The 23615-nt window shown below is 46.9% G+C and overlaps 7 protein-coding genes across 7 annotated transcripts; all 7 read left to right on the top strand.

The window, feature by feature from the left end:
* Window positions 1–409: 409 nt before the first annotated feature.
* Window positions 410–2926, top strand: PAAG_03286 (hypothetical protein; the record flags this gene model as incomplete). The annotated part of the gene is made up of 1 exon (XM_002794695.2): window positions 410–2926. One exon carries the CDS (start codon window positions 410–412, stop codon window positions 2924–2926), a length of 2517 nt encoding a protein of 838 aa, XP_002794741.1.
* A 576-nt stretch (window positions 2927–3502) lies between these two features.
* Window positions 3503–6333, top strand: PAAG_03285 (hypothetical protein; the record flags this gene model as incomplete). Its single annotated transcript, XM_015844908.1, has 2 exons — window positions 3503–4070; window positions 4136–6333. The coding sequence occupies 2 exons, from the start codon at window positions 3503–3505 to the stop codon at window positions 6331–6333; spliced, it is 2766 nt and encodes a 921-aa protein (XP_015702114.1).
* Window positions 6334–7280: 947 nt separating this feature from the next.
* Window positions 7281–8609, top strand: PAAG_03284 (hypothetical protein; the record flags this gene model as incomplete). The annotated part of the gene is made up of 1 exon (XM_002794693.2): window positions 7281–8609. One exon carries the CDS (start codon window positions 7281–7283, stop codon window positions 8607–8609), a length of 1329 nt encoding a protein of 442 aa, XP_002794739.2.
* Window positions 8610–11718: 3109 nt separating this feature from the next.
* PAAG_03282 (autophagy-related protein 1) lies at window positions 11719–14993 on the top strand (the record flags this gene model as incomplete). Its single annotated transcript, XM_015844907.1, has 3 exons — window positions 11719–11874; window positions 11997–14706; window positions 14836–14993. The coding sequence occupies 3 exons, from the start codon at window positions 11719–11721 to the stop codon at window positions 14991–14993; spliced, it is 3024 nt and encodes a 1007-aa protein (XP_015702113.1).
* A 1475-nt stretch (window positions 14994–16468) lies between these two features.
* PAAG_03281 (hypothetical protein) lies at window positions 16469–18025 on the top strand (the record flags this gene model as incomplete). Its single annotated transcript, XM_002794690.2, has 1 exon — window positions 16469–18025. One exon carries the CDS (start codon window positions 16469–16471, stop codon window positions 18023–18025), a length of 1557 nt encoding a protein of 518 aa, XP_002794736.2.
* Window position 18026: 1 nt separating this feature from the next.
* PAAG_11729 (hypothetical protein) lies at window positions 18027–18974 on the top strand (the record flags this gene model as incomplete). Its single annotated transcript, XM_015847322.1, has 1 exon — window positions 18027–18974. One exon carries the CDS (start codon window positions 18027–18029, stop codon window positions 18972–18974), a length of 948 nt encoding a protein of 315 aa, XP_015703111.1.
* A 970-nt stretch (window positions 18975–19944) lies between these two features.
* PAAG_03280 (high-affinity methionine permease) lies at window positions 19945–22002 on the top strand (the record flags this gene model as incomplete). Its single annotated transcript, XM_015844906.1, has 5 exons — window positions 19945–20095; window positions 20197–20428; window positions 20506–20956; window positions 21016–21280; window positions 21359–22002. 5 exons carry the CDS (start codon window positions 19945–19947, stop codon window positions 22000–22002), a joined length of 1743 nt encoding a protein of 580 aa, XP_015702112.1.
* Window positions 22003–23615: the final 1613 nt, after the last annotated feature.

Genomic DNA, 23615 nt, shown 5'->3' with positions numbered 1-23615 from the left:
CTATTGCCTTACAAATATCGAGAGAAACATGTACTGCTCTTCTGGAATTGGTGGATCCCGTTATCTTCTCAAAGCAATGGGATATCTTAAGTAGTTGCTTTGCTAAATTCCGTATGATCGATTCTCTCAGTTTATAATGATAGGCTTGGCGACACTGAGCTTTGATGACGTACGTTCCTCCTGCTTATTATTCCTGCGGATTATGCCGCGGGAGGCCTTTTGAAAAGGTCAAAAACTGGTCGAATGACATATGAATTGTTTTGTTAATGTTTAAGCCCTTTTGTTTATCGAGAGCAGACAGTACACTTCATGTCATAGTGCTTAAGTCTACTTTGAACTTTTATGACGGCCAAAAACTAGTTACTCCTACCTGAGCAACAGAGTATTCTATTCTTACTTATAATTTACTATGTCACAACAACTCAACATCATAGCCCTGATATCGGGTGGGAAGGACTCCCTCTACTCGCTCCTGCATTGCTTAAGAAATGGACACAAAGTTGTTGCGCTTGCAAATATGCATCCGCCTTTGAGGCCAAAACCAGGCCCCAATTACGCTGCGTATTTCGCTACGGGTACGCTTGATGCGGGCGATCAGGATGGATGTGTTGTGCAAAAAGGCAGAGTTGGACAGGGAGAAGGAAACAGCAATGAGGACGATGCACAAGAAGAACAGGAGGAAGAGGAAGAGGAAGAGGAAGATCTGGAAAGCTATATGTACCAAACCGTCGGCCATAGCATAATACCCCTCTACGAATCTGCCCTTGATATCCCGCTCTACCGCGCCCCCATCCAAGGAACAGCACTTAATACTTCGCGAGATTATCACACACCAACATCACCGCCCTCATCGTCACAACCATCGACTCCTATTCCAGAATCAGCGGACGAAACTGAATCACTCTTCCACCTGCTCAAACACGTCATGAAGCATCATCCAACAGCCAACGCTGTCTGCGCCGGTGCCATCCTCTCCACATACCAGCGCACGCGCGTTGAAAACATTGCTAGCCGCTTAGGCCTCATCCCCCTAGCCTGGCTGTGGATGTATCCCACACTCCCACCACCTGCGGAGCGTGCGCAGACACCACGCAATTCCCCCGCAGCTGTTGCCGGTTTGCTAGAAGATATGGCTGCGTGTGGCTGTGAGGCGAGGATTGTCAAGATTGCGAGTGGAGGACTGGATGTGGATGATTTGTGGGCGAATGTTTCCGGGGGAGATGGGCATGGTGGAGGGAGTGTGGTGAGGGAGAGGTTGGTGAAAGGTATGGGAAGGTTTGTTGGGGAAGGGGAGGTGTACGGTGCGGTGCTGGGGGAGGGTGGGGAGTATGAGACTATTGCGTTGGATGGGCCTGGGGTTTTGTGGAGGAAGAAGATTGTTGTTCGGAGTGTGGAGAGAAGGATTGGAGAGGGGGGTGTAGCGGCTGCGAGGATTACTGGGGCGAGGTGCGTGCGGAAGGAAGGGGGAGGGGAAGGAGGTTTGGGGTTGGTGAGGGTGCCGCAGGCGTTTGATGCGGAGTTTAAAGGGCTGTTAAGTGATATGGTGTTACGTCGGAAACAATATGATGATTTCCAAGAGGAAGAGTTACAAAATCGCATGCTTCGTGGTGATGATGAGGTCTGGAAGGCAGACATATCCCAGACACAAGGGGAAAATGTTTGGACCATTTCAAATGTTTCCGTCCCCGAAGTTGGAGCCGGCGCAGCGAACCAAATGAAGGCCATTGTGCAGAAACTAGAGGATAACACCCGGCAATCTGCCACGACAAGAGACATTGTCTTTGCGACCATCCTTCTTCGATCGATGGACGATTTCGCTTTAATCAATCCCATCTACGCCTCCCTATTTAGTAACCCGAACCCACCCGCCAGGGTGACCGTGGCATGTGGCGATAGCCTCCCTCCTGGAGTGGACGTAATCGCATCTTTCGTCATCGACATGCTTCCCCGCGAGGGTAGATTGGGCTTGCATGTCCAGTCACGCTCCTATTGGGCTCCAGCAAACATAGGACCGTATTCCCAAGCACAATGCATCCCCTTGCATAAGGGTGCGAAAATCGATCGAGATGGTGGGGTAATTTATGTCGCGGGGCAGATACCTCTGGATCCTGGGTCGATGGATTTATACAACCCCCTTCCCACACAAGAGAGCAGTGGATGGTTTAGCCCCTTTGTGTCTCGCACAATACTATCGCTCCAGCACCTTTGGCGGATTGGGAAGGTTATGGAAGCGGACTGTTGGTTGGGCGGCGTGGCATTTTTAGCTGGAGATGAGAAGATTCCTTCCAAGGCTAAGGTTGCGTGGGATATATGGGAACATATGAACCGTGGCCCCTCTTCTTCGAACACTGGTGATGACAAAGAAGATGGCGAAGATAATGCGCCAGAATTCGATGCCTGGGATCTTAAATATGGAAACCATCGGGATCTAGGGCACTCCTCGTCGAATGGAACGAAGAAGAACCTACCAAATTTTGATATTGTCAGGAGATCTATCTTCACCCCGCCTTTTTTTGCAGTTCAGGTAGACGCTCTGCCTCGTGCAAGTGATATTGAGTGGCAAGGTTTGGGGACAAGGACTGATACGCTCGCCATGTATGAGAAAACACAGCCGGGGAAGCATTGGATAATAAGTCATTTACAAGGTACGGGATTCGGGTCGTTCTATTATATTGGAATCCAAAGCGGCGACCAACCCGATCGAGATTTGGAAGGGCGCGTGCAGGATGCAATGGATGCTGTAAAAGCAAGAGAGAATGATACCCAGAGTGGGAATATTGATCATATTAATTTTACGATATATACTTCTCACAGTTTGAGTGAGGGTGTCTGGCAACAGGGGCAAATTGTGCCATGCAAGTCTCTCTGGGGCCAGCGGGGGAAGAAGCTGGAAGCTGGGATTGTGGTTCATGTGCGATTGAAGTGAAAGTTTATTATTGATATTGTATTCTTTCCTTGATTTTGTCTACTTCTCCCATTGTATTTGTCTAAAAAACTCCTATCTTTGCGGGGGTGGAAGTTGGCGTACTGGGCTGGAGAGAATGAATAAATAAATACCTACAGGTATATCCACATTAGCTTTATCATATTTATGACATTGACAATATCAATTGGTCTATGCATTAAGAACGTCATTGAATTAAATGATAATGTATTTCTAGAGCAGGCAAGAGAAATATCCATGGATAACAACAGGTTTAATCGATTAACCACATGTGATCAGACACGCAGTGCAGAAACCGCGGCAACAAACAACGTCCACCTGCGCTTTTTCTCGTAAAAAAAGTCCGCAATCTTTAGTGGACCTTTTCCGTCCACCACGAACAACGCGACCCATTGACACGAACAGTATCGACGACGAACGGTATTCGGGCTGTGTATTATTCGGCACCTTTTTACCAGGCGCCACGATCTTCCTGGACGTCATTTCGAGTAATATTCGACTATGAAGAGAAGTTAATCCCAACGGTAATTCCTGAACGCAAAACAGGAACAGAATGCTATGGCAGCCCAGAACGCCCACGGAGGCAACAATGAAAACAACGAAGCCTCCCATATGGCTGTTTCGTCGCAGGATGCGCGGTATCGGCAACTTTCTAGATCCCCCCATCCTTACCATCGCCGCGCATTTCGCCCCGTCGCTCCTGGTGCGACTTTCATAGGTCATGATGAAGATGGCAGCGATACCTTTCCGTCGAGAAGATCGCCCATATCTTCTAGCGATAGCGGGACGGAGGCAGACAACGAGGGCACAGGATTTCTGAAAGGCTTACCTGCGCCTCAGATACGGTCCAGGCAGATCCTGGGAGTTAAACCAGGAAATGTCCAAGAAAAGCGTGGGGGATCAGCAGGTGCACGGATATGGTCTTCATTCAGGAGGTCGAGATTAGAGACTTCAAAGAAGGAAATAGGTCAAGGCATAGATACTGATGAAGTAGATGCCCGGTGGCAAGCGGGCAGGCGGGTTGAAGCTCTACGAAGATTGTCAGAAACAACGCTGGTGCTTGTTGTAGGCGCAACGGTATATTTTGGGAATTACGTGAGATTTGCTACCAGAGATTGGGATAGGGGTATGTTCTTATTCCTACCTACTAATAGGTGTTAGATGCTGATATGTTGAACTTTGGCGATATAGAGCTATCGATCTTTTCGATTATTATACTTGGACTCTACTTATCATACCCGTTTCGAATATTTATGGCCGGTTTCCGAAGGCACAGCTGGAAGTCTATTGCCTTCTTTCCATTCTCGACTGATCTCGACCCTGCGCCTCTGATATACCCTGTTCTTCTCCCTGTCCTGATCGCGTTGTCGCTGGTCAACAATCGCCAGAACCTAATACTCCCGAATATAATTCTTGGTCTTTCCTCAATACCCTTGCCTATGATACCTCGCCATGATTTGCTTCATGGATGTGTCCTTACACATTGGGCCATCGCTGCTTTCCCAATTATCACTTCGGATATCTCTACACGGAGCCCAATAGGCCTTCGCGACTTGAATCCAGAGCTTCTCCTCCTGATATTTCCTCTGCATCAAGCGCTTGTTACAACATTGAACTTTCTTTTCACAACCAGCCTGTTACCTACCGAATTGCAACTCCTTGCTACAGGCCTCATCAATATTCTGCTTTTTACCCAATCCCCCCAAGCGGAAATACTCAAGGCATTACTGTGGGTTGGCGGGATTTATATGCTCATTTTATGCCGACAAGTCCTTCATTGGGAGGTTGTCTTGGCTAGAGTGCCATCTTGGAAATTCAGCCGAACACCTGCTAGAGCTGCTGGACCGATGGGTTTTTTCAGAATGCTTGATCAAAAGCTCTGCTATAAACTGATGAGCCGTGCCGGCCTCACTGAAGAGGTTTCGACTGATAGTGGCCTCCCCATCAGCCGGTTTACGGTCGCCATGGGTGAGGAATATCAAAAACATCATCGACTGAAACAGCGTGAGTTTGATCGCATATCTTGTGGCGATCAAGCGGCAGTTTCCGGAATTAGCGCAGCTCCCAATGGAGAGAACGTCAAATCCAACGACAGCGTTTTCCTGCAAGAGTGCCCTCCAACTAGAAAGTCGAAATTAACAAAAGGCCGTCAACGTCGCCAATCTTTTAATTTTGACGATGGTGATGCAAACGACTCTGTTAAGACCACGCCTGGTGGCCGGCGCAAACGATTAATGACACCGAATCTCCAATCCTTCACCTCTTTGACTTTTGCTCAAGCCCACGTAAGAAAGTGGGCCTATGCACTATACGTCTACGAAGTTACATTGTTCATAATTTTCTTGCCTGTAAGAAGGTATATTGGCCGGAATGCGCTTCACGGAAATGACCCCTTTGGGTGGGCCATTGGGTATCTTTTCGGCAACATACCGCCTTTTAGATTTTGGCTTGTGAAATCTAATATGGAGAATTGGGTGCGATTACCACCTTTACTTGATGAAGAATTCAAAAACCAGTCATGCCGTCTGGGTTGGGTAGAGCATCTCCGACAAGATACATTCGGAGAGGCAAATACTCGTCTTCTTATTGCCTTCTATTGTGTTCTCGTTATTGTAGTAGGATTGGCGTTAGTGATTCGCCTCAGCGGGACTGTTGAGGTAGATACTCGACGCAAAGTTTTCCATGGGATGATGGTCCTGATGTTCCTGCCAACCACCTTTATCGACCCTACATTTACAGCACTTGCTTTGACTCTCATCCTCGCCATTTTTTTGCTCCTCGATCTATTCAGAGCTTCCCAGTTACTACCCATCTCGAGACCACTCACATACTTCCTTGCACCATACGTTGATGGGCGCGACCATCGCGGCCCAGTTATCGTTTCTCATATCTTCCTGCTTATTGGCTGCGCCATCCCTCTTTGGCTCTCTCTTGCTGGAATCCCTCGCAGCGGCATCCCGCCCTGGGATGGGTGGGACGTGGAGACCCGCGATCTCAGTATGGTTACCGGGATTATAGGTGTTGGGATGGGCGATGCCGCCGCGTCTCTGGTTGGTCGGCGATATGGTCGACGTAGATGGTTCTGGGGGGGCGGGAAGAGTATCGAGGGAAGCGTTGCCTTTGCCGCAGTCGTCTTTGTGGGAATTCTCGTGGCACGTATCTGGCTGATACTTGGCGGTTGGGATCGCTCTGTTTCTGCGTCGATGTCTGAGTTGATCACTTCATCCTGGGCGAGGATGGCGATGTCGGAGGGGTGGGCTACCATTGTCGGAAAATCTCTCCTTGCCGCGCTTGGGTCTAGTTTCATGGAAGCGGTGTTGACGGGTGGGAACGATAATGTTGTGGTGCCATTGGTCTTGTGGCTGCTTGTAAGAGGATTGGGGCTATAGAAACTGTTCTCTTCTTTTTGCCCTGACCTGTTCTAATATCTTCTGCTGGTGGACAGTGATCTTTTGCTACAATTGCCATACATATATATATTTATTCCTTCCTACCAGCCACGTTTTACGGGGAACAATTTCTCATCCTTTTGCTCGAATGGGATATTTCACACCCTGTATAGTAATAATGGACCCCTCTGTTTCATTTCCACTTTGTGCTTTTCCTAACCCATCTGAATATCTAAGAAAAAGGGAACAATTCATATGCAAAACACATGCGGGTCTTCTCTCTTTGGATTCTATATCATTTTCAAGGATTTGAAACGGGTTTATACCTGGAAACACTACTAGTTTCATGCTTTCCTGAATCCGTTGGAAATATCCTTTAATGTTCATAGATTTCCCGAATCTGCAAAAGGGGACATGGCATTTGTTTTCCGTCGCCATCTTGGCGTGGAGTTCATGTTTTAATCTGAACCACATTCCGTGGTTGGTTCAATCTTTTTACAAGCATTGAGATAAAAAGAGGTGACCTTGTCAGCTGTGACTGGCACTAGCGACATTGCGAGGCTGACGACGCCCGCCAATCCACACAACGAACCCTCAAGGTCGATTACAAAAAGGTGCTTGAACTCCTCCATGCTAGAGTTCGAGATGTTCACTGCAACCTTTTCCCTATAGCCTCAAAGAAGATCACTAACTTCTTCGCCTGGATTTATGCAATTATGGTCTTCCTCTTGACTGATAGTCATTCTCTGATTCCAAGCCCCTGCCAACTTCACTCGTTGATAGAATCGACGCAACAGAAACATGGGAAACGTGTGTCTTGCATGAACAACCCGTGATTGATACCTTGTGTGGTATTACAGTCAAAAAAAATTACCTCTCGTCTAGTTCTTCTAACTGGAAGTTAGTAGCCACGAGCTCCACTATAGATTGTGGCTATAAAACTCCACATGTCTATTAGTATCAAATGGTGGAGACCATTGCAATCTGATGAGAAAAGCATGTCTTCATTCGAAACCTTCTATCCATTTCCCCGTTTCCCACCTGAAATCCGCCGGATCATCTATCTCCTAGCAACCCCGCCACGTTACGTGTTTGTCAACGAATACCCCAAGCCGGATAGTGACTCCTATGGGGACTTCTGCGAGTCGTTCGACACTCGAGTACCCATACCTGGAAATCTCACAATACACCCAAGCCTGGCCTACTTCGCGCATAACTGGTGCCAAAGGGTCCGGGTCAACAAGCCGCCCCGCGAAGCTTGGAATTTTAACACCTACAACGCCAGACGCAGCAAATCTTTACAGACAACGCTAGATTCATATGGCTTCATGAGCAGCAAAAAGCCATACCAACCATGGACCCCAACTGCTGATGTCCCAGAGATACCAGCCCATTGGCTTGCTGAACGGCCTGCGTTAGCATGGCATTTCACGCGCGAGAGCCATTTCCGTAGCAGAACGCCCATCCCCCCTTTGCTCCATACATGCACCGAATCGCGACAGGTACTAATAGATTATGGATATGAGCTTACTTTCCGAACACGCACGAGTGGACCGCGCGTGTGGTTTTGTTACTGCTATGATGTGTTGTGTCTTCTTTCGCGCGGGTACGATGACTCGTGTGGTGTATTAGATGGTTGCCCGTGGAATATTGGGCAGTTTCTTCCGGATGATCTGAGGAGGGTGAGGCGTCTTGCGATACAGGATACGTTTGATCCATCAGATGAATGTGGGATTGCTCTTACTTCTGGGGCGCTGAGGTTGTTTTCTGGCATTCGAGAGCTGTTATTGATACAGCAAAATTTGCGGTGGGCACATAAATTTTGGTTTCCTGGTGTTGAGGAGGCAGGAGACCAAGGGGAATGGACGTATTTAGATGATCAGGAGTTGTGGGATTGGGTGGCACCTGATTTGGCAGATATTCTTGATTATGATCTACGCAGGAATCGCGAACGTCTCTGCCTTGAGTATTACGATGCGACTCTTGCTGAATATGAACGAGTTCATAAGGGGGATTTATGTGGATTCTTTCAATATGTCTCTAAAAAATACGAAACGGGGTTAAGAGATGAGAGAGTTCGGGTCCTTGGTGTTCGCGAAGAAGGGCAAATGACCGTAACAACTTCTTGGAATATACCGAGTGTGACTCTTGTTACTTCTGGTCCGAAACATGCGATAAGGGCACTTCTCCGTTGCCGGGAGAGGTATTGGCAGGACCCTCAGGAGAGGGATTACAGAAACCCGAATGCGAACCTTCGAAGCTTGTTCCCATTTTAACCACTATATACGGCGGAATACGTGCATATATATCCATATCCAGGTGTCTCTATGGCATCACATAGCAGTGGGAGGCAACACTCTACTTGACTGGTTTCAACTGAGTCAACTGAGAGCTTGCTCAAGGAAAGGTTGCTTCTTCTCATCGACAGTGAATTACTACAAAGCTGGTTTCGTTTTCATGAGCTTGAGGTTTTCTGAAGTGATTTGGACACGGATATTGCTTGGACAATGGATTATAAATGGTGCAGTTGGTGGGAGGCAGTATATCTATCTGCCCATGGACATCTCACCATAGTTTTTGAAGTGGAATAGACTCCCCGCTGCAAGACATGAACACTGAGCGATCTGGAAATCTAGACCTGCAGGCCTTTCCACTCTTATTATTTATTTGTTATTTTACCCTTAACTAAAAGAAGAGAAATATTTTGAGATGAGGAATTTCAAGTTCGCATAAAGTTGCCTATCTCATGGTCTCTATCTAGTCTATTGTCAATTCTGAATGTAGAAATCTCTCATTCCTAAATCTTAGCAATAGGTACAATATACATACAATGTGTGCAGAGAAACGATATGAGAAAACAATATGAGAGAAGTGCATTATGAATTACCACAGAAGAACAAAAGAGTAATTTAACGAAAGATAAAACATGCAGTATTGAACAGCTAAGCACTCAAGTTTACGCATCATATCTGTAAATCTCAGTATAAATCTATTTTGTCTTCACTGATACAAGTATTAAGAAATAGAATTGAGTGAAAGAGATATTCAGATTTGTAGAATGATGCTTCTTCTATTCTTGGCTTCACATCTGTCTCACACATACCTCATGAAGATCTTGATATCCACCTAGTTCCAGTTTGACACAATTGAAAGTCTTCTGTTGCATATGAATTTCTTTACGTGAAGTCTAAGTAAATTGAAGGCGCATTTGGGTCACATGATCAAGTTCTCGGCCTCGCCCAAGGAATGAGGCAGCGAGAATGGATTGATTATTGACATGAATACAACGGACATACATGACTGGAGATATATATATATATATATATATATTGTTGACAGTTCCGTCGAGTGCTAGCAAGGAGCAAGCAGTTAACTACTAGCGAAATGTTAGTGGCAGGGAGGCTGATGGCTGACTATACTGCTATGGGTAAGAGGCGTTGACCGAGTTAACCCCAGGCACCTAGGTAACTACAGGCAGGCATATGTCGGTTTTGGCAAAGCAAAGCCTGACTCTAGGTCGAAGCAACATGACATGTGCATGACATGGCATCTGACGAGAGGGCGGGTTTTGGTTAGAGCGGAATATGCAGAAATCCTACGTTGACCAGGCAACATGATATTGAGTCTTGCGTAGAAGTGCCTTTTGAGCGCACTGGTTGCGTCCTGGTGTGCCCTATTAATACGTGGGGAGGAGAGGAGAGGAGGGAGAGGAGGGGGAGGAGGGAAGAGAGGGAGAGGTCCCCGGGTGTTCTGATGCCGATCAGGTTACTGTGAGACCTTGTGGCACCGCTTCCCGCATGGACTCTTTGTTTGGCTGGGCCCGGGAGAACCGATAATAGTTGGGGAAATGCCAAGGCCCGACGGATGATCTATTTTTCCGGATTCGGTGTGGCGTCATGTGCCAGCGGTGATGTGTTGGGAGGTCACTGGTACCTGTTACCAGTGTGCATGGACACAGGTGCGCTAGGTATTTGATACTTTCCGGGATTTGTTTCATCATCGGGAGGCTGCTTTGTCCGGAGGTTTCGAGTACCTAGACTTTGCAGAGGCAGCGGACAGTAAGTAAGGTACTGGTTACCCCATGTCCCCCAATTCACCGTTCCTCTTCACAGCAGTGAGGTGACAACGTCGGCTGCATCCATGCATCCCACATCTCACTCGTCTCCCGTGTCTTTTCTTTTCTTTTCTTTTCTTCTTCATCTTCCTCCTCCTCCTCGTCCTTCCTCCGTCTCTATAATCTCAATCTATTCCACCGTCTCGAGCGAGTATCGACTCTCCGTCTCCTCCCCCTTCCTATCTCTCTTGCTGTGGCTCAGTCCAGTGACTCCCTAGCCTCCTAGCCCATCCTCTTTTTATCATCCATCCTCCTTTAATATATATGCTTTCTCCTCTACGTTTTTCTACGTTTTTCTAACGATTCCTCTTTAAATTGCTTCCCTCTATATCGTCCCTATTCTATTCCCGGGAAGGAATTCTTACCAGTTGGTTATCCACTAACTAGTTATCTGGTGAGAGCTACGAGCTGCTTATCCCGTACGTTATCTACACTTTTGCTGTCTCGATGAAATTAAAGGCAGCCAGCCCTTACAACGACAAGAAGAAATAAAAATGAACATGAAGAAATATTTGTTAAAATATTAAAAATAAAAATAATTAAATTAAAAATAAAATAAAAATAAATAAATTGCCATTACCCCCGTGTGTTGTTTCGTCTCATCTGCTGCAAGCCGCCTTGTTTTCTGCTGGCCAATCACCAACCCCAGCCTAGCTTCCACGGCCTAGAGCTCACTCCAGTCATCTCCAGGTACCCGGCGAATCTTCCTTCAACCTCCCTTCAAACCTCCTTGAACAGCGTTTCTGTCGTTTCCTTCATATCATCTACTTGGACTGCTGCTCCCTTGGATTTCTTTGAGTAGCGGGCTATTTATCGTCTCCTCTCCGCTTCTCTCCGCTTAACCAAGTTGTCTCCTGTACACAAGGTTATCTACACTTGCCTATACTCCCGGCAGTCCGGTGACCTCATCTCCACCCGAGCTCAACAACCCTGAACGACGACGAAGCCTTGACGAAAGAACCAACACTTCGACATTGTTCTTTCGTGCCTGAAAATCGAAATAGTTGTGTTTTGTATCACACATATCCCGTGGGTTGGCTGTGCGTGACGTACTAAAATTAGTTTCCCAAATAATATCAACTCACTCCCGAGCACTCACCGATCGTCAACCACCCTGCCTTATCATATCAATACCCTCCCTCACGTTTCATTTCAGTATTTGCTGCTCGAACCGCTCCTGATGGGACCCCGGTCCAAGCAGTCCATTTTTATACCGTTGTCGAGGTCGTGATCGTTTCCGGGAGATCGAACCCTTTGAGGCTATGCCCATCATGGACTCCCCAAAAGATGCAACTCCAACGTCCAGGCCGCTACCATCCAGACGACGCAAAGACTTAGATGTCATCCCGGTACAGGTGGGGAGCTACACTCGTCTCGAAGAGATTGGCCGCGGTAGTTTTGCCACAGTTTACCAGGGGGTCCATTACGTGAGTAGCCTGTTGTGCCAGGTCTCTTATTTCCATTCATCCTCAGGTTTTGAATATATTAAACCCTAGGATGTTCCAGGGATATGTTTAATGTGTTTATTATGCTGATATATTAAATACAGAGAAATCAAACTCTGGTTGCCATAAAGTCTGTGAACATGGCCAGACTAAACAAGAAACTTAAGGATAACTTGAAATTGGAAATCAACATCCTCAAGGCTGTCCACCACCCTCATATTGTGATGCTTCTGGACTGCCAAGAGACATCCCATGAGATCCACTTGGTGATGGAATACTGCGTCCTTGGAGATCTCTCGATATTTATCAAAAAGCGTGACTCCCTTGTGAGGCACCAATTGACCCGTGATTTGATACTGAGATACCCGAATCCACAGAGTGGTGGCTTAAATGAAGTTATTGTCCGCCATTTTCTGAAACAACTTGCGAGTGCTCTCCATTTCCTCCGATCTAGGGATCTAGTCCATCGCGATGTAAAGCCTCAAAACCTTTTGCTTAATCCTTCACCCCAATCCATCGCCAAGGGTGATTACCGGATTCCTCCATACAAAGGAAATGGGGATCTATTCACTCCGCTAGCGGGTTTGGACTCCATGCCCCTGCTCAAACTGGCAGACTTTGGCTTTGCCCGCTCACTTCCTTCAACTTCTCTGGCCGATACTCTTTGCGGTTCGCCCCTGTATATGGCTCCAGAAATCCTAAGGTACGAGAAGTATGATGCTAAAGCCGATTTGTGGTCTGTGGGAACGGTCTTGTATGAAATGGTGGTTGGGAAGCCGTATTTCAGAGCTACGAACCACGTGGAATTACTGCAAAAAATTGAAAAGGCCAATGATCGAATCAAGTTTCCTGAACATTGCGAAGCATCCGAAACCATGAAAAAGACAATAAGACATCTGCTCAAACGGAATCCGGTTGAAAGGATGGGTTTTCATGATTTCTTTGAGTCATCGCTCATTAAAGGGGATATTCCTGGCTTGGTGATGGAGGGCAGACATCACTCTCATGAAATAAGCTCTGCGGATGAGTTACAAATACAAAGGTTGCGTTCAATTCGGCAAGACCGAGACAGCAATGCTGCCCAGGATACAGGCTACTCATCACCGTCTGGCCGCCGTTCTTCGCCCCAAATTGAGGATCAACGACCAACAACTCCACGTCCAGTATCGGGGAACTTTTCTCGTCCACCCACGGCCGTACGCCGAGTTGGAAGGCGCGACATACCAGATCTACAAAAGGTAGTTGTAACAGGGCGACAGCAAAACATGGCCTCTCAGCCATCTTCTCCTCGACAGCCTGATTCTGGCGAACACACTGCTGCAGCTTATGCAATGGAACAGCAACGAAGCAGGAATACATCTTCGCCCGGGTCATCTTTATTCAAAGAAAATGTGGTAGAGCATGGGACACCTCCGCAACCTGCATTTGACAAAGATGCCGAACGGGAACGGGAACGGGAACGCGCTGCTCAGGATGTGGCTTTTGAGCGTGACTATATCATAGTAGAAAAAAGAGCGGTGGAGGTGAATGCATTTGCAGATGAGCTTGCTGCGAGCCCACGCATTCAGCAACAGAGTCAAATTCCGTTACGCCAGGTAGGGGGGACTATTGCTCGTCGTGCGGCCACAGCCTCTCACTCCCCCAGTACGTCACAAGGTGCTCCAGCTCGAGCGTTACAAATGGTTACTGGTAAACCCCGGGCAGATTCCAGCCACCAACGACAGGGCCCATACGACCGGAGATACGGCACTAGCACTACCTCGGCGACTTCTGCAATTTCGAAAGCGCTAAATATGGCTAGCGGACGATTGTTTGGGGTTGGGTTTTCTCCTCCGCTAGCTTTTACGAAGGGTGGGCGCTCACCGACCCCGTCCTACAGCCCTTTCCCCGCCTACCCACTATCCCAAGGTAATCTTGTCATTGTTGGCGATGGAACGAAGACACAGCTTGCATTAGACGAAGACACGAAGACAGTCCAGGTTATTGAAGAATGTGCAACGCGGAGCGATGTTGTTTATGGATTTGCTGAAGTCAAGTACAAACAGCTGATACCGTTGGCTCCATCCATGCAATCGGATACAGCTATTCACCCCGATGCCATCACTTCCACGGATATGGAAGTTGACCCGTCCCAGTCGATGGATGGCGGGCTAACCGTTGATGCAGTTGTGACACTATCTGAAGAAGCACTTGTACTCTACGTGAAGGCGCTTTCTTTGCTTGCGAAGTCGATGGATATCGCTGGTGCATGGTGGGCTCGCAAAAATGCTGGAGAAGTCATTGGCGATAGTTCATCGGTCGGGTCGGGGTCTGGTAGTGGTGGCAACGCAACCCCTGCAGTTGGGAACCGGGTGAATAACGTGGTGCAGTGGGTTCGCAATCGGTTCAATGAGGTGTTGGAGAAGGCGGAGTTTGTCCGACTGAAACTAGCGGAGGGTCAGAAGCGAATACCTGTCGGCCACCCTTCACATCCAAGGAACAATAACAACACATATGAATCAGATACAGACCTGAGACTAAGGACCTCCGTCGACCAGATTGTCGTGAGCTCTGGGATAACTGCCGAGAAGTTGATGTATGACAGAGCGTTGGAGATGAGTAGGATTGCGGCAATAAATGAACTTACTGGAGATGATTTACCCGGGTGCGAAATTGCCTATGTCACTGCGATTAGGATGTTGGAAGCAGTCTTGGAAAATGACGAGGAGGTGCTGGCGAGGAAATCTGGACAAGGAGACAAGGCGGATGCGGCAGATCGGGATAAAGTGCTTACTAATGGGGTTCAGGTGGAGGAACGTCAGGTTGTGGCTAAACGTGAGTCGAGCTCTCTATATATATATTTGGAATTATTTCCGCTTGAGTTTGCTGGTCTCTGCGCGATATGAAACCTGATGTCATATGATGTGCCCATATATGCTAACCTACTGTCTCTCAAATATTCAGTTGTCGTTAGCATCCGCACACGCCTCAATGAGCTGCGAAAGAAGATGACAATCCTGTCCAAGGGGACGTCTGCTCCGCCCAGTATTCAAGGCAAGGCCCCCATATCCCATCATCGCGGACCTTCCACGCCTGCTATCGCGTCCGCTTCCCCCCGGTGAAGGGTTAATGCTATTTGGGTTTTCCAGTCTCCCCTGTCCCCGACGAGGTCCTTTGGATATTGATATAAATAACAAATTGATTTCCAACCTCTGTTGCATGCAATTTGCGCTAAGATGAATACCTAAGTGAACGTGTCAAGTGATATTCATGTTCTGCCAGAGTGATTCTGCTTCGCTTGATATCCTACCCGAACAATATCAGGATTTGAAGATGCATCAGCACTTAGTGATATTGAGCATTTAAGTTGCTGTTTGCTTCCTATCCGTCTCTCCAGTTTCTTCTTTTTCTTCCATCTTATCATGCATACCAGTTTGCTTGATCTTGGAGCTGCTTGCTTACCTCCCCCCCAACAATATTGCACTCCGTTTTCCTGAAATGGTTGACCACTGATTAATACATTTATCAGTTGCCTTTTCACTACTATCTACTTTTCTATGTTGCATACAGACATGTACGTGGATTATCTCTCTCTCTTTTTTTTTTTTTTTTTTTTTTTTTTTTTTTTTTTTTTCGCGCATCATTACCATTTCTCTTTCTCTATTGTCATATTCATTTTATACCCCTTAAGGTTGTGGGTTGTGGTGTTTTATTTGTTCAGGCGCTTATTCCTCTCTCCTCTTTTTTTGCACTTCAGAGAAAAGGAAAAAAAAGATATGTTGAGGGAGAATTACTGGAACTTGAAATGAGGAAGAGCTTGGTTGTCCTGGTCTTTGGTTTTTATGGGCATACTATGTAGTTTGGTAGCCGCCCGCCACTTTCCTCACCTTTTATCCTTATCTTTTTATTTTTATTTTTTGATTTATATCATTTTTATTTTTTCCCCACTTATTCTTTATTCTTCATGAAGCTTTATGATATTCTATTTTCCCGGATAAACAGATTGAAACATAGCTACCGCAAGCTAATGATTGGGAGTGGCAGCTGGGTTTCTCAGATCGGAGAATTATTGGAGTCTTTTTTGTGTCTTTTTCTTTCTTTCTTTTGGCTATGGCTATGTTATGGTTTTCGGCTTAGATAGCCCGCGTTGGGGGTATTTTGTGGGAGGTCAGTTGGCTTACCTAGCTACTTGATGCAATCAACATTTGGTTCCTGCGCAAACTGCTATGGGTTCTCATATAAATCCACATATATTTAGTTACTTAAGAAATGATATCTAATGACCAGCGATGATTGAAATGAACTTTTTAGTTGTTCGGGAGTGTAGAAGGCAGCGAGTTCGCAGGGAAATGTTCTGAAACTGGCTTCTTCCTGTCCGTGGAGGAAAATTGATTCTTCTAAAACTCCCAATAAATCCGCTGCTAGTAAGCTGGCCCTAATATTGTGCACAGTTTATGCAGCAGCTAAGCCATGTTCGGCTTGAGCGATCTACGAGTTCGGAAAATAGTGAAAATGATTTACTTCACTATCGTATGAAAATTGAATCATAATATACAGTTTATGGAAACACCGTATGATGAGCTTATGTTAGAGCAGAATGGATCTGTCTGAGCCCACTGAACCCTACAAATACACACCACTTGTGACCTCAACATCAATTCGTCTCCTTCGCGTCGACTCAAAATCATTTTCACATGGCTCAGATATTCCCCGGATAACCTGTAGTCTTAAAACGGTTGACCTAATGGCCAACCCATGGTACCATGCTCTGTCATATACGTGGGGAAACCCACTTCCCGTGGATAACGAATACTTCCGTCCTAAATATGACGATGCGCAAATATTCACCAAATACGACTACGAGAAAGGTAAATGTGTCATCCACCTTGATGGCAAGCTGCAATACGTGAGCAGGAACTTGTTTGATGCATTGAGCACCGTGCCATCAGATGCATGGGCTAGAAATTGCAATCGCGGCAACACGAAGAAGCAGAAAGCTCATGCCCCGCTACACTGGGTTGGGATTTCGGGCGATGAGGATTTCCTTCTGTCAGTTTTGGCGGGCGGAGAGAGTGTTGATGTTAATCTTTTGGATGGCTTGGGGAGATCAGGGTTAAGTTTTGCAGCGGAGTATGGGAGGATGGGGGTTGTTGAGATTCTGATGAAGGCAGGGGCTGATGCGGTGATTGTGGATGGGGAAGGGAAAATGGCGGTGGATTATGCAAGGGAGAATGGGCATGGTGAAATTGTGAGGGTTTTGGAAGCTTGTGGGGAACGGGAGAATCTGTTGACTCCATTGGAGCTTCCGGATGGCCCGCAAGTCTGGATGTGGGTTGATCAAATTTGTATTAACCAGGAGGATCTCGAAGAACGGGCTACGCAAGTTGCTATGATGGATCAAATTTATCAGAAGGCACGGTATACTCTGGTGTGGCTAGGGGCTGAAGACCAGTATACTGAGGCAGCTGTGAAAGCTGTCTCGAAGATCGGCTCTGCTCCTGTTGATTTTCAGGATAGCAAGATCATGCCTTATACCAATGAGGGTAAAGATCTATATGAGAAAGAGGGCATCCCATTTATCTCTGCAGAGGAATGGACTGCTCTCGCAGCTATTTTCCTTCGGAATTACTTTCGACGGCTTTGGGTAGTGCAGGAAAATGTGCTCTCCGGGACCATTCTTGGATACTGTGGCAAGCATGAATTACCTTGGAGGATGTTCTGCAGAGTTGCACAGGTTGTGTATTTCAGACAACTACGACTCGCCCGTATCACATCGGTGGAATACATCAACAGGCAGGATGCGGTTGTCGGTATTGAGAGCCAGGCAGTCTCTCTGGTGCAGTGGAGGGAGAGATTTGAGAAAGGGGACAAGGCAGCGGAGCCGAAGGAGCTTTCCTTTGAAAGTCTAGTTTTTGATACATGGACTTTCCGCGCAACTGATCCTCGAGATAAGATTTTCGGTCTCTATGGACTGCTCAATATAGTCGACAAGGGTAAATGGCAGCCGGACTATCACAAGTCTGTAGAAGAGGTATACGCAGAAGCAACTAAGACGATTATGCAGCAATCTGGGGAATTACGGATGCTCTCCGCTGCCGTTGAATTGCTCTCTTCGAAACATTACAACTCTTCCCTCGTGGGTTCCCGACTATAGCATGGGTTATACGAATATGATGTGTGCAGTATATAATGCTGCTGGCGACCTTCCTGTCTATCCTTTCAATTCTACAGCGTGGGATGTGCTGGAAGTGTCCGGGGTTAAAATAGATACGGTGCTGGATATGGGAAACACCACACACAGACCTAGTGATCAATATATGATTTTTGATCCCCGCTGGCTTGAGCTGCTCCTGCTTCTCCCGGTCAAATACCATAATGGCCAAAGCAGAACGGAGGTTCTCTGGCGCACAATATGTGGTGATCAACATGTCAAAGGAGACATTCCCGCACCTGGTAGTTACGGGGAAGCTTTCCGCAAGGCGCTATGCGTGATGGTATCAATTATAGCCCATAATGAAGCCAAAAGAGCAGTTAGCAATTCAAGCCTCCCTCCAAGTCTGAGCGCCGCAATTGCTCGCGTGAGAAATATATGGTCAACGCCTCCAATGTCAGACATGACAGCAGAAGACATTGAATTCGACTTCTCTGAACCAGGTCGAAACCTGAGCGAACCCCAACATCGGAACTTAATCTACTATCTCTTTAAACTGCAATGTTTTGCGGCCACAGAATCGTCCCCTTTTACTCCCACACTCGAACAAGCTGAAGAATGCTACAATACGGCCATGAACTGGGAAGCGTACGAAAAACACAGTACGGTAGTGCTACCGGAGGAGTGTGGGGACTTTTATCAGTCTGTGCGTTCTAGATATGGGAAGCGTCGCGTGTTTGTCACTTCCAAGAGGTTCCTGGGCCTTGGGCCGCAGTCGATGCAGGCAGGTGATGAAATATGGGTGTTGCCAGGGGCTGGAGCGGCTTTTGCATTAAGGAAAACAAGTAGTTCCTCGTTCTTGATGATAGGGGAAGCATATGTGCATGGTGCCATGAATGGGGAGGTTGCTCGGGGGTTATCTGACGAGTTATGTGCTATCAAGCTGGTGTAGTTTTCCCTTGGATATGTTTTAGGCCCTTAGCATATACAAGTATGTACACGCTCGATGGTGGAATGATATTAATGAAGGATTGACAGTACTGGCCCCTTAATATATGGAGATGTGTGCTCTCTTCTCTGAGTCTCCCGTTACTGGGCTCGCTAAGCCAACTAAAATAACCGTGGTGATGTCGTCTAATTAAGCTTATCTCTAGCGCCCGCTTGTCCTACCTAGCTACCCTAGACGTTTAAGCATATTTTGGACTTCCCAGCCTAGTCAACCTCCAACGCCAACGTGAAGATACGACAGTTTCTTTCTTCCAGAATGGAAAAATGATTCTCACTTGTACCCAGAACCGAGAAGGCCATGGTCTATTTAACTGGGTATTAAGGCAATCCATGTTATTTCAGTTGCAGCAACTGGCTTCCTTAGAAGATCATGCTTCCATAAAGGACTCGGGTTTACGTGTTCTTAACTCGCTCTGATAGAGCAGTGTGCTCTAGACACTGTTCCGTATGTCGAATACTATCAATTACACTAGTCCTCTGCAATGGGAGTTCGTGTCTGAAAATCTTCGCAGTTGCTGATTGCCAGTTGCCAGTTGCCAGTTCCAGTGGGCTCCAGGGACTCTCACCTTCCACACCTTCCAGCTCCGTCTTGATGGAGTTTGTCCGATGCGCCTGCTTTCCGCTATGCTTGCGCTCTCTTCTACTTTTATCGACACACTATCCTTTGTTTTAGATGTTTTGTTTTATTACTTTGCCCAGCATCATCCTGACATACGTACACTTTTCTCATTACACCAGAACGCAATCATTCCTAAGCTTGAACTAATTGCATACCTACATTTGATATTCCTTTTCTGCTGGTATCCCAGATATAGATATAGATTTTGTATCTTGCTTTTGACAAGGTGTTGGTTGCCGACGTCGCCAACGTTTTTTTGCCCATTCAAACCCCTGGTTCATTTTACTAGGTGCGAATGTCGCAGGTACCGGAAATTGGGCCTCCATTGTGCAAATTGAATTCTTCAATAGTTGCGCAGTCATCTCCGGACAGTTCGAGGCATGATGGAAGCCGTGAAGGCATGGTCAAGCGGAGCTCAGGGAGTTCGGGACCTACTGCAGATCCGTGTGAGAATATCTGCGTTTCTTTTGTTATCTCCCCATGTTCGATGGCACATCTGGGCTTTTGAATCGTTACTGAATTTTCTTTATATATGTGTCGTATACAGTCGGGACAAGCGTGATGGAGCAATGCCCCGAAAACCGGAGGCAGATAGGAGTCATCAGCGCTGCCTTTTTGATCTTTAATAGGATCATCGGAACGGGCATCTTTGCAACACCTAGCGCGATTTTGGCGCTCACGGGTAGTGTCGGGCTGTCTTTGGTGGTATGGACTGTGGGTATGCTGATTGCCATGACTGGAACAGCTGTATATCTGGAGTTTGGAACTACAATCCCAAGGTATTGACCAATTTTTCCCTTTGCAAGACGCTGTATATCTATCTTGAATGGTATTTCTCGGTATTAACGCCTGGAAGAAACGGGGGAGAAAAGAATTACCTGGAATACGTTTACACGAAACCGAGATTTCTGGTGACTGCGATGTTCGCTTCTTATGCCTTTTTTCTAGGCTGGGCAGCAGGCAACAGCATTGCCTTTGGCGAGTATGTCCTTCATGCGGCGAACGTTGAAGTAAATAGGTGGAATCAAAGAGGTATAGGCCTTGCGTGCATTACCTTGGCCTTTGTCATACACGCAACTGCCGTCAAATGGGGTTTACGCATGCAGAATTTCTTTGGAGCCGTCAAGTTCCTTATTGTCCTCATTATTGTTATTGGAGGAGCTGTGGCTCTCACTGGCCATTTAACTATTGAGAAGCCTGATAACTTTTCTCGGCCTTTTGAGGGGAGTATACCAAGTGTATATGGGATTGTCACGGCTCTGTACAGCGTGATATGGTCATACATTGGTTACTCGAATGCAAATTATGTAGGTTCTCATATTCTTGTTGTTTCTGGCTTTTACTATCTGTTGCTTACATACTGCAGTCATTGAGCGAGACAAAAAATCCAGCTAGAACATTGAAAATCGCGGCGCCCATAGGCGTTGGCCTTGCCGGCGTTCTGTACATGCTTGTCAATGTCGCATATTTTGCCGCTGTCCCGAAGAAGGAGATTCTGGGTTCAGGCCGTATTCTTGCGGCCTCCTTTTTTCGAAACGTATTTGGTCCCAAGGCAGAGCGGGTTCTATCAGTTTTTGTGGCATTGTGTGCGTTTGGGAACGTCCAGTCTGTTCTCTTTTCCCAAGGTAGAGGTCAGTACAGGACAGCCCATTCCTCCTGAAGAGAGAGATTCCGCCTCCCTCAGATCTTGAAAGTTAATTGAGCAATAGTTATCCAAGAACTGGGCCGGGAAGGAGTTTTGCCATTTTCGAAGTTCTGGGCAAGCAATCGACCGTGTAATTCGCCCGCAGCAGGGCTTTTCGAGCATTATGTCATATCTGCCGTAGTAATGCTTGCTCCACCCCCGGGAGATGCATATAATTTCTTGCTCAAGTCAGTTTGGGCCCCTCCGTTTAGTATTGTCTTGTGTCTGACTATTGGCCAACCCGACAGCTTGATTTCCTATCCGCTTTCGGTTGTGAACGTATTCGTCACTGCTGGTTTGATACATATCTACATGTTTCCGTCACGCTACCCTGACTGGGCTCCGACCATACGAGCCGGCCGACCAATTACCTTTTTCTTCCTGGTTTCCAACATTTTCCTTGTAGTTGCACCATATCTTCCACCACCAGATAAGGAGCACAATGTCTACGCGCACCTGCCCTATTATATTCATTGCGTTGTTGGCCTTGGGATCTTTGCGGTTGGGATGATATACTGGATTTTCTGGGCAGTATTATTCCCTTGGGTCGGGAGGTATCGTCTTTTGGAGGAGACAGTAATAGCTCCGGATGGGTGGTCTAGGCAAATTATTACCCACGTTCCTATCAATGGGGCCGTGAACGAAAAGGGTCAATGGAAGTTGAGGTGATTGAGGAGGAGGAGGAGGAGGAGGAGGAGGAGGAGGAGATGATGATGATGATGGTGATGCCGCGTTCACCATCATCACCAGGACATCTTGTGCGTCTTCTTAACCATGAGATTTGGAGGGAAACATTCGTTCATTCGACTATAGCTTTTTGCATATTATGTTTCATTGCTTATAAGGGCTGTAGTGTATACATCTAGCACCAATTTGAGAAGTGTTACCCAAAGACAAGAGAATCGCGCGTTACACCGCTAATAATAATGATTGATCGTAAGAAGGTAACATATGTTCCAGTCTTTCTATGGAGATGAACTCATTTGCATCTACACACAAATCACTCGTGAGAATGATTACGTAGGTGGAAAACGGCCCCTCAAACTTGCTGGTAATTCATCTCGCAGAACTGCAAAAGTCTTTTACAGAGCATATAAAAGACTGAGCAGTCTGAGACATAGTTACGTGGTTCAAACTACTGGAATAGTATCCGCAGGCTGCCTTTTTGTTCGACGGGAGAGCACAAAAAAAGAATGAAAATAGCTAAATATGGAGCGATGAGTATGACTAAGCCCATGCGGTCGTCATTTTGTTGCGCGTGTGAACCAGCCAATCAACTGAAGCTACTATATATAGTGTGGCACGTGATTAAGAGAGCTGTTGAAAGTTCCAACCTCCACTGCCTAAAGCTTCGTTCAGTCTTTCTTCCATGTACGGGACTCAGCCAGGGCTTCCTCGTAGTACTGCCATAGACCTGGGGTTAGATTTATCACTTATGGCTTGGGGGAATAGTGTGTGTGTGTGTGTGTGTGTGTGTGTGTGTGTAAAGGCTACACACTTCATTCAGGATGGATGTCGCTTCTCAGGGCTGAGATGTTTTAACTAGTAAATTAGTTAATTAGTAGTTAGTTCACTACTTAATCCGGCCGAACACCGTTTGAACTTCTTCTACGCAGTACACCACATTCATTGATGCTCAACCGTTATTGTTCATGTACATACATACATACATAGTATATCAGCCCGATACCCGAGATCTAGCGGCGTTTTCTTCTTACCTGTGCCCCCCTGAGTGGTCCAGGGCTGGCATTTGCTTCGCGAAGGTTTGGTGCCCTTGTACTCCGTACACCCTACTACCTGGTTCTTTCTGTAGCGCTCTGTAATATCAAGTCCGCTACGGCCGAAGTTTTCTACCAGCTAAACGGAGCTGAAGACATTGGCGCACAGTCTGGTCATTGACTACCAACCGAACAATCCCAGCAAAGCCCAATCGCCTCTGCAAAATAATTGCTTGTCCTTCGCCCGTGAAATTTTTTATCTCTCCGGTGTCAACCGCAGCCCCGACCGAAACAGGCCCTTTTTGGACGCATTTTCGCTCTCTTTGCCCAACCCTTGCCGCATCACGTTCATTTGGCCCCTCCCCCTGAGTCACAGGCTCCCCTCCCCCCAAAGTCACAGGGCCCTCCCCTCCAGCCCCGCAGATATTTATAGGCCCCCCCCCCCCCCCCACCCCCCGGGTTATTCATAATCCCCCTATCCCGTGGTTGACAAAGGTTCTTTTTCACTCCCTGGACACTTCGCGGTCCTTACCTGAATTGCCATAAGACTACAACCCTCAAGTG

This window comes from Paracoccidioides lutzii (genome assembly GCF_000150705.2).
Source record: "Paracoccidioides lutzii Pb01 unplaced genomic scaffold supercont2.8, whole genome shotgun sequence".
NCBI classification, from domain to species: Eukaryota; Fungi; Ascomycota; class Eurotiomycetes; order Onygenales; family Ajellomycetaceae; genus Paracoccidioides; species Paracoccidioides lutzii.
The sequence above is the reverse complement of the archived record's forward strand: the minus strand, read 5'-3'. Positions and strand labels throughout refer to the sequence as shown.